The sequence below is a fragment of the Clytia hemisphaerica genome, unplaced genomic scaffold (assembly GCF_902728285.1).
Source record: "Clytia hemisphaerica strain Z4C2 unplaced genomic scaffold, Clytia hemisphaerica genome assembly, whole genome shotgun sequence".
Taxonomy (NCBI): Eukaryota; Metazoa; Cnidaria; class Hydrozoa; order Leptothecata; family Clytiidae; genus Clytia; species Clytia hemisphaerica.
The window spans coordinates 619,852-633,951 of NW_027104338.1; the positions used below are offsets into that span (position 1 = coordinate 619,852).

At 36.0% G+C, this 14,100-nt stretch overlaps 2 protein-coding genes across 2 annotated transcripts in view; one reads left to right on the forward strand and one right to left on the reverse strand.

Annotated features, from left to right (window-relative positions):
• The window catches only part of LOC136817970 (protein shortage in chiasmata 1 ortholog-like), a 42,181-nt gene extending 36,815 nt beyond the window's left edge, over window positions 1–5,366 (reverse strand). Inside the window, exon 1 of the mRNA XM_067074320.1 lies at window positions 5,231–5,366. The gene's annotated coding sequence lies outside the window, so the exon portion shown is untranslated. The remainder of the gene's footprint in view (window positions 1–5,230) is intronic.
• A 3,347-nt stretch (window positions 5,367–8,713) lies between these two features.
• Window positions 8,714–13,257, forward strand: LOC136817808 (uncharacterized). Its single transcript, XM_067074127.1, has 3 exons — window positions 8,714–8,996; window positions 9,335–9,581; window positions 12,484–13,257. Exons 1-3 carry the CDS (start codon window positions 8,793–8,795, stop codon window positions 12,927–12,929), a joined length of 897 nt encoding a protein of 298 aa, XP_066930228.1. The 5' UTR covers window positions 8,714–8,792; the 3' UTR covers window positions 12,930–13,257.
• The last annotated feature ends 843 nt before the right edge of the window (window positions 13,258–14,100 follow it).

The window sequence follows — 14,100 nt, forward strand, 5'->3', positions numbered from 1 at the left end:
TGTCCCAATATGTCAATCAACCCACACACAAAGATGGGAACACCCTAGACCTTGTCTTCACAAATAATGAAGATCTTATACATGACTACTCAATTTTACCAGTGTTACAAAGCACTTCACATCACAGTATTGTTATGGTATCAACTAGGCTCAAAGTTCAAAATTTTTCTAGTAATGATGATAAACCAGAACCACGTTCCAAATTCAACGCTTTGAATTTCTTCTCAGATGAAATTGATTGGAATAAGTTAAAGGAAGATTTGAATCAAATTGACTGGGATGTAAAACTTAACAGTGATGATCCACAAGAAATTCTTGAAAGTATCAATCAAATATGTTTGGACGTATGCAGAGGACGAATACCAATCAGAACAACCAAAGATACCAGGAAGAAATCAAAAGTTGAAAGATATCGCCGATCTCTTACGAAAAGAAGAAGAAAAATTACAAAGCAATTTTTAAAATGCACGTCCCAATCAAAGAAGACTAAAATAACAAAGGAACTTTTGACAATTGAAAAGGACTTACAAAAATCATTTAGGGATTCCAAGTGTTATGTTGAAAATATAGCAATCAATTCCATAAAGAAAAACTCAAAATATTTCTTTGCTTATGCGAGAAAGAAAGCAAAGATAAAAACGAAAATTGGCCCTCTGCTGAACACAAATGGTGAATTGACGCAACGAAGCAAAGAAATGGCTGAAATTCTGTCAAGACAATATGTTTCCGTCTTCAGTGCACCAAAACCATTCGATATAATACAGAGTGAAAATGATGAAGTCAACGTAGATATCATTTCAGATCTACAAGTTACAGAAGATGATTTAATAAAAGCAATCAACGATCTGTCCCAAACTGCAGCACCAGGTCCCGATGGTTTCCCTGCAACCTTTCTCAAACAATGCAAAGAAGAACTTTCTATTCCTCTTTGTATCCTCTGGAGACAAAGTTTGGACAAAGGGATTGTCCCAGACGAACTTAAAAGATGCACAATCACACCAATCCACAAAGGAGGTAGCAGATCACTGGCATCAAATTATAGACCAGTAGCCCTAACATCCCATGTCATCAAGATATTTGAAAAAGTACTCAGAGCACATATTGTAAAGCACATGGATGAAAATAATCTGTTCAATCCCAATCAACATGGATTCAGAAGCGGGCGTTCATGTTTGAGTCAGCTTTTGGAACAATATGACCTGATACTAAATATATTGGACGAAGATGCTAATGCGGATGTTGTGTACCTAGATTTTTCAAAGGCTTTTGACAAAGTAGACCATTCAATTGTCCTACGAAAAATAAAGAAACTAGGAATAGATGGAAAATTATTACAGTGGCTAAAGTCCTTCCTAACAGAGAGAAAACAATCAGTGCTAGTGAATGGTGTCACTTCTGAATCACAACAGGTCATTTCAGGAGTCCCTCAAGGTAGTGTTTTGGGACCTTTGATTTTCCTCATATTGATTGGGGATATTGACAAGGAAGTGGTGCACAGCTTTCTCAAATCCTTCGCTGATGACACTCGCGCCACAAAGGAAGTCAAAACTCTAGAAGATGCTGTCCTACTTCAAAAAGATCTTGATAGAATATATAAATGGACGGATGACAACAACATGAAGCTGAATGATATAAAATTTGAACTCTTGCGCTATGGAAAAAACCATGAGATCAAGACTCAAACAAGCTATACATCACCGTCTGGTGTTGAGATTGAAAACAAAGATGTTGTGAAAGACCTTGGAATCCTTATGGACAGTAATTGCACATTTCAGAAGCAAATTACTGCAGTAATCGAAAAGGCTAAAAACTTAACATCTTGGATCCTGAGAACTTTTTCTTCACGATCTTTAAATTGTATGACCGTACTATATAAATCATTGGTGATACCAATATTAGAATATTGCTCCGTTCTGTGGAGCCCAAATGCAGTTGGTCTCATTCAGAGACTTGAAGATATTCAAAAGTCCTTCTTACGAAAGATAAATGGCACCCCAAACAATTATTGGGAGTGTCTAAAACAGACAAAAATTTACTCACTTCAAAGGCGAAGAGAACGCTACAGAATAATGTACGTCTGGAAGGTGATGGAAAAGATTGTACCTACTGTAAATGGTATCAAAACCACTGAAAACCCCCGGCTGGGCCGGATGTGTACACTGTCAATTCCAAAGAACCAAACATCAAGGTGCAAAACTTTTTAATGCTATGCCAAAGAGCATCAGAAACCTCAAAAACATTTCTACCGATAAATTCAAAAGAGCCCTGGACACACACCTTAAGTCTATCCCAGATGAACCCCAGATCCATGGATATACTGGGTGCAGGAGAGCTAATTCCAATTCAATAATTGACATGAAAAATATCTGCTGAGATTCTTTTTCTCTCGACAGATTGATCACACAGAGGCGTGGTTCACCAAGAACCTTACCTGAAGCAGGATGCTCGAACAACCACACAAGTAACACAAGTAAGTATATGCATGATACAGTAATTATGCATGGCTCTATCATTGTTTTTGCAAAGCGAATTTATGAGCGAAGCAGTTTTGCTATATTGTGCACGTACCTTTAACTTCTATCCCAAGCGAAAATTTGCTATAAAATTTGCTATATAAATCATATCTTCAAACCGATGATTTTATCAAAATTATTATTATATAATAAAATATAATATTCAGAAACTTGGACCTTTTCACAGAATTTCAAAAAATCTGTTAGTTTTAGAGATATATTGAAAAGGTTTGCGTTTCACATTCCCATACCAAACGCAAGTGCAAGTAGTAGTGGTGGATTTTCTTGGGTTTTTTTCTTCATCTTTAATGTTTAAACAAAAAATTTCGAAAACTTACTGTTACTCGATCATGGAATTTGAGATTGGATCAGCATCAGTAAAAAGGTTAGGGGTCTTCGACAAAAAACTTTCGAATTTTTTATCGGCATCGGGCCGATAAGCTTCAGACCCCCTCCCCCCCCTTGCTCTTATCGGCCTAAATTTTTCACATCCAACTTTTACATCTTTGAAAACACAATTTCCTCCAATCTTGTCCGCCATCGCCTTCCCACCCGTCATCGTTGAATTTTTGTCTATTTGTGCACCAACATTGAGTTTGTTCATACCCGCATTGATATTGTTAATCAAAACGAAAGTTAAAATGACGGGATGAAGTCGCAACATTTCGAAGGAAAAGGCAGCGCGCTGGCCAATGAAAAATGAGTTTTTTATCAAAGCTATTTCAAAAATGTACTTTTAAAGTTGCGAATTTGCGCGCAAAGGTGAAAGCAAGTGAAATCATATGCTTTCAGTGGAGTTTGTGGACGAAATCAGAAAGAAATTGGCTGAAAGGATTTTCGTCTCAATACTTGTTTTTTATCGGTATGTAGTTGGACCCCCCCACCCCCTTATCGGCCCAATGCCGATAAAAAATTCGAAAGTTTTTTGTCGAAGATGCCTTAGCAGAAAAACAATGATAAAACCATGCATAATTATTACAATATGCATGATACAGTAATTATGCATGGCTCTATCATTGTTTTTGCAAAGCGAATTTATGAGCGAAGCAGTTTTGCTATATTGTGCACGTACCTTTAACTTCTATCCCAAGCGAAAATTTGCTATAAAATTTGCTATATAAATCACATCTTCAAACCGATGATTTTATCAAAATTATTATTAGGCCGATGTAAGTTACATGTGAGTTTACCGTCGTCAACTTACCCGAAAATAGATGCGGCATGATTTCATTATTCATTATTCATTATTTTCCCAACAGCACCTTATCCACCATTTCTGCTAACCATTCTCTCTCAAAATAAAAAATTTTGCTTCGCTTCAACCCTACGCATGTTTTGCGAACGAAAAATAAAGATCGATTGCTACAGTGGCGCTAGATTTGGCAAAAAACTAAAATGGCCGCCAGGGCGGTTAGGCAGATAGATGGGCGTGACGCCCACTGTAGTTGTAGGATTGAGGGCGGTCACATTTTCTGTAAAAAATCTTCTTTGTTTACCCGTGTTTACTCTGGGAAAAAGGTCATGCGTAGAGACGATTTTAACAACAATGGAGGTTGTAGTTGTAAGGAAATATAGAAATAATGAAATTTTGAGCAGTTTATCGAAATAATGAAATTTTCATGCGGGTGCTTTTTAGAGATGCGGGCGGCCGACGGTAAACTCACATGTGACTTTCATCGGCCTTATATAATAAAATATAATATTCAGAAACTTCAGTGTAGCTGGAACCTCGATATTCCAGGATTAGAAAAAGCTATACCTGTTATCTTTTTTCTTTAAAGAATCAACAAGCCATCAACATCGATAAATTACACACATTCCCTCAGAAACTTTTAAAATTATCTGCCATTATGACTTTCTTGAAGTCGTTCCGAAATTAACCAATCGGGTTAGGTATCAGAATTCCTATGGGAGTTCTTTTCCGAGATTTGTAAAATAGCTAAGTCAGCAAAAAAACTTCTCCCGGGGATTTGAGGAATAAACAGAACTGTTATCATTCGTTTTTTATTTAACCGTATATTTAAATTTGCGCTCAAAAATACTTTAATAAATAAGTTAATAATATTCAAATATACTATTTGTATCCCTCAGAAAATAAACATTTAGACTACCCCCGTGTTTGGACCATTCTATCGGGGGCGCAAAATAGGGCGGAAACTAAGTAGCAACCTCAGTGCAAGATTGCCGCCTCATCTTTATTCGCCCGCACGAAAACGAGCTAGTCATTTTTTTCTCGCGCGCTCAAGGGGAAAAGGAAAGTGATCGATATTCTTTGAAGAAAAAACGTCAGAAACAAACCCAAAGACCAAAAGATGTATTTTGTTGTTGAGAATCGATCATGTGAAGATGAAAAAATTTCTGCTATGCGTTTTTTTCGGAACGCTGAAAAACTCTAATTTCGATCTTCCTTTAAGGTAAAGAGGTTGCGAGATTTGGGCTAGCGAGGCAAAAATCGCTAAAAAACTGGTAAAATCGTAATCCTCAAAAATCGAAGTTCCAGCCTCACTGAACTTGGACCTTTTCACAGAATTTCAAAAAATCTGTTAGTTTTAGAGATATATTGAAAAGGTTTGCGTTTCGCATTCCCATACCAAACGCAAGTGCAAGTAGTAGTGGTGGGTTTTTTCGGGTTTTTTTTTTATGAAAAAACTTGTGGTTCTAAAAGACGTATATATGCTTCATCTTTAATGTTTAAACAAAAAATTTCGAAAACTTACTGTTACTCGATCATGGAATTTGAGATTGGATCAGCATCAGTAAAAAGGTTAGCAAGCACGAGAATCATGAGATGTGATGAAAAGTTTAAAGTGTTGAATTTTCCGGCCTCTTTTCCCCTTCGCTGCTTCTTCTACCATTTTTAAATTGTAGAAACCACGATGAAACTTTTCTTTCGATTACTAGGGAGGTAATTTGGGTCCTGATATTACGGAGTTAAAAGCATCGCCTATAAACACATGCGCCACACCTCGACCACCTCTCTCTTCCTTTCTTCGGTGGGTTTTTCGCCTTACACGTCTTTTTTTTTTTAAGAAACACACTTTTAAGAAACATGAGGCTCAGAATGCCTAAAAACTAAGAAACATCTAAGAAACATGCTGAGGCTTAGAATGAGAAAAAAACATTTTTTAATTCGGTTTTTTATAAGAACCTTCCAATCAAGGCTTAATTATGTCAAAAAGTTTAGAAACATGTAAGAAACATTTAAGGCTCAAAAGGCCGATTTCTTAAGAAACATTGAGGCTGCTTGGTAAAACTAGTTTCTTAAAAAAAAAAAAAACGTGTATTACTCCTTTCATGCTTAGATGTAACCTCCCTCCAAGCTATAAAGGCCCAGGGGCCTCGGAGGGGGGTGTGCACTCGGGCAAAATGGTCCTCCCCCACCGAGGCCCGGAGCCATATAAGGATCCCTTTTTTAAACCATCGATAGTTTCTCAAAGGGGTACACCGGTCTGACCACATTTTTTCGAAGGAAAAATAAAATTTACTAATCAAGCAAAATTCTTCTTAATAACTTTAAAACAGACCTGTTTTAGGCGATAAAGAAGGACTAATATTAACAAATTTTCGTCCGTTGACACTAACCGGTGGCACCACCTTAGTCAGTCCACTTAGCCCTACCACTTTCATAACGGAGCCGCGGACAATCGTACAAAAAACGATTTTTTGACAATTTTGATAGTACTTTATTCTTGATATGCGTAAGTCATTTTTCTAGCGGAAACACCCTAAAAATGCCGGGATTTGACCTCTCTCTGTTACTAAAAATAGAAACACAGAGGTCAAAAACCGGCTTTTTTGGCTGCTTCCGTTAAAGAATATTACGTCATCTTGACCTACGCATATCAAGAATAACCAAAATATTAGAGCACAGAATTGAAAAGTTTCCAAAAAGGTGGACACTTCTAAGTAGCGGACACTAACCATATTCCCCAACGGTGTCCGCTTTGGAGGTTCTACTGTATGTGAAACCATGAACATGGTGAAACTTGTGTTACTAACAACAGCAGCAGAAAATATATACCGCGCTAGAGAACCAAATGAGAACAACATACTTCAGCTGTATTGGATTGCTTACGTCAGTCAAAACCAGTTGATAATGTATTGTATTATTACACGGGTTATAAACATCTCCAGTCTAGTGAGGGGGGTTTCACTTTATTGGGCCTTTTTTACCCGGTAAATCGGTATTACCAGAAAAAAACGACGGGATTACGGTATTTCATTTTCTACCGGTATCGGTAATTAGGTAATTAGGCTTCCTTTATCGACGGTATTACGGTTAATACTCCTGAACCCCCCCCCTCCCTAGTGATAGATCATGTATTTACTGTACTGTTTTCGCTGTTTACACTGAACGGTAGGGAATCTATCTTTGTATCTTATCTCTGTTCAAAGTTTCCCGGTGCGGGGAATATGTCGACCGACGGAAACGGGAGTGTTCCATTGAGGCTCGCAAAATGGAACTTTCGTTCGACTGATTTTTTGAATTTTTTTCCCAAACAAGCGAAAAACTGACTCTGAATGGAACTGAAATCCCAAAGTATTTCCACTCTTTCCTCAAAATCCCCCAAAAAAGTACCCTACGAGGGGTTGATTCTTTTATTTTGATGTTTTTGCGACCCTACCTAGGACTCATAGGGGTGAAGTCCAAGTGACTCCCCCGGGCACAGTTTACACAATCAAGAAGTAAGGTTGGTGAAAAATACTATATTTGCAATAAGACGAAATTTTTTGCAAAATATCGTGTCAATTATAGCTTAATTGGATTGATTCAGATTTGTTGGATTAAAAAGATTAGAAGTCATTGGAGTGTATCAAAGCTGATTTGATTTTAATCAATCGTTACTTGAGATCCTCTTGAGATTCAATAAATTAATGCGCACTTCGAAATGATGAAAAATAAGTGAACATAAAGCAAATGAAGCAAAGTGTTGTTTTTTACACAAACGGGGAGCTCTCGAAAATGTACTCAAAAACTAAACTAGCGTTACATTCAATCCGTCGTCATATGGCCTCATAATTGGGACCCATATCTTAAGGTTTTACTTTTTTTCCTGTCTATGAAGAATTTGAAGATTCGCTTCTAGCATCTCTCACAGTTTCAAACTCAATGGTATGTATCCCTATGGTACCTTTGTTGAGATGTTATTTTATCTAATCGTTATGTCTGTATTTCTCATGACGGATTGAAATGCGCGCTCATTCTTTGTTGAGAACACGCTTTGACATAGACAATTGGCATGCAGTTCCGTTTTTTAGCATAACGAACAATAGAATAGACGGTAGTTGTAAAAGTTCAATTAATGATTATTACGTGTGGTGACAGTTTATAAGGGTTATACATTCTCTGTATTTTGTTTGTAAGCTTTCTCTGTGTGGAAAGTCAGTTTGACGTGAACTGACAGTTTATAGGGTTATATTTTATGTTTTGATATTAAATCTAAAATCGGTTACATTGCCAAGTAAAGTCTGTTTAACTTTTTAATAATGTTTTTAAATAAGTTCTGTCATACATGAGATGTTATAGGGGGAGAAAAGTGATCAATCTATCTTTTATATTGATGGTTTGTTTATTCTACCGTCTGACAGTCTAGTCGTGACGAAATGGAAACAGAAAGACAACTCAATTATAGATTTACACAAATGCTTTACTTTTATACTGGAATTGATTAGTGGTTAAGAGAATAGAGGAAAATCTAAATATCTCTGTAGATGAGAAAAGTGACACGATCATAATTATTTTTTACTTTGGTGTTTATTAGGACAGACAGAGGTTAAAACAACACCATTTCATTCTTGCGGCTGCACAGGCTGTACGGTATATTTTGTCAAATACATTTATTCGGAAACTGGAAATATATACGGTTTTTTCGTAACACTTTCAACTCAAACCTTGCTAAATCGAGTTTAAAGGCTTGGGGTTGACAACATTTTGAATATCTTAGCCAGAGTGTCAGACGTGAACCTTCGTCCAACGAGTTTTCACTACACTTATAAAAATACCTGATTACAAATACTCGTTGCGGCTCTTTGATAAAATAACGCTTTCCAAGCAAGGAGAAAAGTTTGTCATTTTTAATTGCTCTTTTCTCGGGAATAAGGTAGGTGTTATTATTTTTGCCTTTTGATAACAAAATATTTCTATTGTCTTGTGAATACGAAAAGTCTTCGGCAAAAGCAATCATGTTGTTGTTGAGTGAGTTTTGTTCTTAATCATATCATTATATCTTCGTAGACTTCGTAGGATATTCAAAAAAAACGTAAACAACTATATACAAGATGGGTAATTGTTTGTTTTCTTTGGGTTCATGGTTGATAGACACATTAGGTTTTGGAGTCAAACGAAGCAAAGTTCCCACAGATGACGAAGATGATGATCATATCGATCGAGATGAGATTGTTATCACCAAAATTGAAGAAATGGAAGCATACTGCAAACCATTAATTTTCTTGCGATTCTGCGGGCAGACAAGTAGTGCAACTGTAAGTACTGATTGATGATAACAAACTTGAACCCAGTCCCTTATTTCGTTCGTTTTTTAGATTGTAGCACTTCCATCAGTATAATCTAAAAGTTGTGGCTCTGAGTACGAGATTGTGATCTTTATACTCTGGATGTAATCACCCCTCACCCCGTTTTTTTTGTATACCTATATCTTAGTTCCAATGACCCCCGATGATCCCTCTCAATTTCTTACATCCCTGTCTCAGTTTTTTGGTGTAATCTTATTAGCTTTCTCCTATTTTTGTACCCCTATCCCAGGTTCCTATTCATTTTCAATTCTTTTTGAAAATTAAATATTATTGTTCTTACAATCTAGGACACGGATACTAATGCAGAAAAAGGCCCTCAAAATACCGGATCCTACCTCCAAATGTTGGATGCTTTGATTCGAACCCTCCCTAAAGATGAACTTAAAGAAGGATTCTGTCAAACCAAAGCTTTCCAAGGTTTATTATGGAAGATTGCTGATCGAAGACATCGAGATGAAGAATCTGAGCAGAGATGTTATAGGAGATTGCTAAGAGATTCCAAACGATTTGAAAAAGTCTTCCTTGAACGTGCAGGTATGAAATCAAATCAGTAGCGTGATGGCATGCCAGGGGGGAGGGGTACCCCTTTGCTTTTTTAAACCTTAAAATTAGCAGTTTCAGTCAAAAAGAGAAAAAAAAACAAAAATTGTCGTTTCGTCTAAAGATTTAACTTTGCAAAGGGGAGCAAAAAAACAAAAACGAAAATTTCCTCTCCAGATTTGGTCGACCCATAAGGAACACTATGATCAAATGTCCCATTTCGGACAATGATATTGATGCATTCTACCCAATCAACGGATTAGAATAGGTGGATTAAGAACTCATAGAAAACACTCCTCGTTAGGTTATCAAACTTTTTTACGAGTTTGCTAGCAATTAAAACTTGATAAGTTGTAAAAAAGTTGTAAAAAATCATTACTTTCAACATTTTCATTGGTCATTACGTATCACGTGGTACATTTTAAATAAGAAAATGCACTTTTTTAGCCCTTTCTATCCAATGCAGAAATTAGCCAAATAATTTGAAATTTATTTTCCTAATTCTAAATACAGTCTTCTTTCACCAGTATGCAACCCATTCGTGACCCATCGATAGTTTCTTAGTTATAGACCATACGTTAATTTTCACTTATCTGAAGATTGCCATTGACAAAAGATTAAAAATTTACATTAAAACTGGTCTAGCGTTTGTTGATGCTAAAACTTAAGTGCAGGATTTAAAATATTTGCAAAATCATCAAAATTGATCGAATCATAGGACAAATTCGTTTTCGAAACTGTATAAATTGGAAAATTGTTCTTATAAAAACAATGAAAAAACTAAACGAGGAGTGCGCAGAGTCATTTACAGATTTTTCTTGTAACAATGAGAAGACAATGGATCTCTCTTGGGAGCAACGAGAGAAGTTAATCCACCTATTCTAATCCGTTGACCCAATATACTTTGAAATTGAGATCTGCAATTCAGTTTCGAGAAGAATGAATTTGAAAAACGAGTCAAAACACTCATCGTTATTGACACATGAATTCTACTAAATAATGAAACTTGAAACTTTCTTTTGGGCTCTTAATAATAAGAGGGTACGCAGTAAGGCATCAATTATTTGAAAGATGACTGCTAGACCATGACGTTTAACCATTTATTCAGACAGAAAAACCCTTTCACCCTTTCATTTTACGGGCTGAAGAGATGCTGCAGTGAATAAATTTTGATAAATTATGTCCCGATTGATTCCGAGAGCAGCTCATACTGTATTAACGCTTGAAAACTGAAGGGGATTCGATCATTATGGTAATGGTTTTACCTTTTATAAAAACACCAAATTAAAAAACAAGTTTACAGCTTTGGATAATACAGATTATATTCTAAATAGTTTTATGCAACGTGGAGCCATCATGCGGTTAAATTCGTACAGACAGAATAAACTTTGGACGATAATTGTTGTTCATCTTTTTAGCACGTAGAAGGGAAATAGATTTAATCAATCATAAAAATACCGCTTAATTGATTCATAGTGCATTATAAAAACACTGGTCTGGAAGGCTTTTTATTGTTAAAAGATCGAGCTTACGTACCAAACCGATTTATTTTGCAAACTTTTTGATCATGTGATTTGAGAAAATAGACCAATCCTGTAAATCGCAACTTGTCTTTTGTTTGTAACAAAAGATAATTGAACAAAAAGCCAAAACAATACATTGCCAGACAGGTTATTTATAATGACTATGATTGATTACACGCTTTCTTTTTTTAATAAGAGAGCTGGTTTTTTTCATTTCATGATGGATATTCTTAACTTTTTGGGGAAAAATTATCCTAAAATATTCTTAAGGTGCACTTTATTTCAAAGAACAATTTTATAAGAACAATGAGGCTCAAAATCCACAATTTACAATAGACGATATCGGCTTTCTAAATTCTCCCCGAATGATTACCCATGATGCATTGTTAGGGTTTGGGTTATCGTCCGTGAATTTTTTTGCGCAATGCATCATGGGTAATCATTCGGGGAGAATTCGGTAAAGTCGATATCGTCTATTCTTAGGAAAAATGCTGTAAGAGTCGGCATTCTTAGGTTCAGTTGCCGAATTTAATGATGGTGATAATCTTAGCATATTTCTAATTTTTGGGCTAATTTCATCATGAATATTCTTATAAAAAAGGCGTGTACTTTAGTTTCCAGACATTTCTAAGTTAATGGATAGGCTGGTTTATTGCAAGCTGAACAGTCGTTTCTTCCCTTTGGATTAAATAGGAAATAGCATGTTTAATAGATGCACTAATCCTATGAACTAGGCTAATGTTTATTACAAAATTCCATGCAATCAAACACTTATTTGAAAAAATCGGCCGGGTCAACTACAGTAATACAGTGATCTTTTCTCTATAGGATGCCCTTTTCATCAAGATTTGAAGGATTTAGAAATTTGAGTAGACTTGAGGGTCTCATATTTATTCACAAACTGTGGTAACCATTTTCAAAAAAAGGGGGGGGGGGTTTCAGGGGGTACCCGATTCCGCAATTCCGCCAATTTTTTCTCCAATTTCCGTCAAACCGTCTTAAATTGAACCAAAATTCCGTCACCGAAAATTCCTTTGAAATTCAATATTTTTGTCGAAAATTCCGCAAATTTTGAATATCTTTTACAAATTCCGAAATTCCGCAAATGTTTTTGCTAAATTCCGTTTTTCCGCACTAAAATTGTCTAATTTTCCGTCTCCGTCAGAGAACCCAATTTCCGTAATTCCGTCTAAATTTTCGCCAAATTCCGCCACTCCGTCCGAAAAAAGGGCCGATTCCGCTCCTCCGCCAACCATGAAACCCCCCCAAAAAACAATTCCCATTTCCATCTTACACCTCCTAAATGTTAAGAACCGTACCCAACCCAGGTTTTTAAATCTGATCGAAATTCGTTATCAATTTTTTATATTTAGCCAAGAAAGCAGAAAATCAAGAAGAGCCTTATTCAGAAGAACTACACGAACAACATGCTGAATACTGGGGCACGCGGCAACAATTATTGGCTGGTAAAGTCATCTGTGATTGGCTCTCAGAGGACGATCAACCATCTATGGACCCTATCTACGGCGTCTTATTAAATCCAACTGCCGGCCGCGTTGGGCCAGGTGATTCTGGTTTTGTCCATAGTTTATTATACGATAATTCCGGTGAATGGGCTCATCATTCGGCTGTTCACGATGCTTTTGGTTATTTGTTTACATTTCATCAACTTGGGCCGGGGTACAATTATATGTATCGATCGTTTTTCGACGCAGATAATCCATTGGCTGGACAAATCTCTGGTATTGATTTTTGGAAAAAATATGTGGCTGAAGTTGAAACCAAACTTAAAGTCATTGAAAATTTCCGCTCAGTTTGAAAAAACAAAATTTTGTAGATAGACTTTCTTTGTATCATTATTTGTTAAAAAAACATAATTGAATTTGTGTAAATATAAACGCAGAATTGTCAAACGTATTGAGCACTTGCAATTTTTTTGGAGTTTAAGTTTTGTAAAAACTAATATTTTACTATGTCTTAGTTTCAAGTAAGTTAACATTTTAAAAGTTGAAATAAACTTTTTGTCAAAACCTTTAATTTAAATATTTTTGGTGCACTATGTCTCAGATGAGCACTTTGATATGCTAGTGCAGTACAAAATTTTATTTAACGGTGACTCAGCAAAATATATTGATCTTAAGCCTAAACTATTTTGCGATCTATACATCCAAACCCTAAGCCACGCTATTCTCAGTTTGCGTTTCGAGGCTCATCTTAGCGAGCAACTGATGACGACTCTTACATGTTTTTTTTTATAAGCATTGCACTTATAAGCATATCTAGGCTCAGATATGGGGAAAAATTAGGCATATGGCAAACATTACTTGAGCCTATGAAAAATGTTTTTTCCCTGATTTTGGTTGGAATTTTACGGATTTTTAGTATTTCCCTAAATTTATGTTTTAGATTTAAGCATCCCCTCAAGCATTTTTCAGCCTTATTAAGCTTTGAACCTAAGCATCTCTGAGCCTGTTTTCGGATTTTTGTATGCTTATAAAAAAAAACATGTAAGTGATTAAGCAAATTTTTTGGCGAATATACCTTGTGACGAGCAAACCTCGTTTGAAAACGAGGCAATCGTTCGTAATAATGAGGTCTATTCGGACAAAAATCTTAAAAGCAACACCATTTTCGGAATCTACTTTTCATGTTCATGGCCTTGCTGATAAATTAGTCGAAGTTTAGTTAAAGACTGTCCCAATATATTCTGTGGTGGAGACAAAAAAGGCTTTTGATAGAATTTGAATTAGATAGCGGTTTCGTTAATAATATATTGCGGAGTGGAAAAGTAAAAGTCTAAAATTCTTCCAATCAACAACGGGTTGTTCGGTGGTTTTAAAACGCCTAGCCTAAATTGCAGCCACATATCTTTTACAGGGTAAACACCTAATCCTCCCTGGAAGAAATCTACTATCGAGACGAGAAAATATGTTACAACAATTCTGATTGTTTCAAATCTTTAATTCGATAGTTAAAGCAATCCCGTAATT

Coding starts and splice junctions, on each gene's coding strand:
- LOC136817808 (XM_067074127.1), top strand. CDS start 8,793: ATGGGTAATTGTTTGTTTTCTTTGGGTTCATGGTTGATAGACACATTA. Junction 8,997..9,334: donor GGCAGACAAGTAGTGCAACT/GTAAGTACTGAT, acceptor CTTACAATCTAG/GACACGGATACTAATGCAGA. Junction 9,582..12,483: donor AGTCTTCCTTGAACGTGCAG/GTATGAAATCAA, acceptor TTTTATATTTAG/CCAAGAAAGCAGAAAATCAA.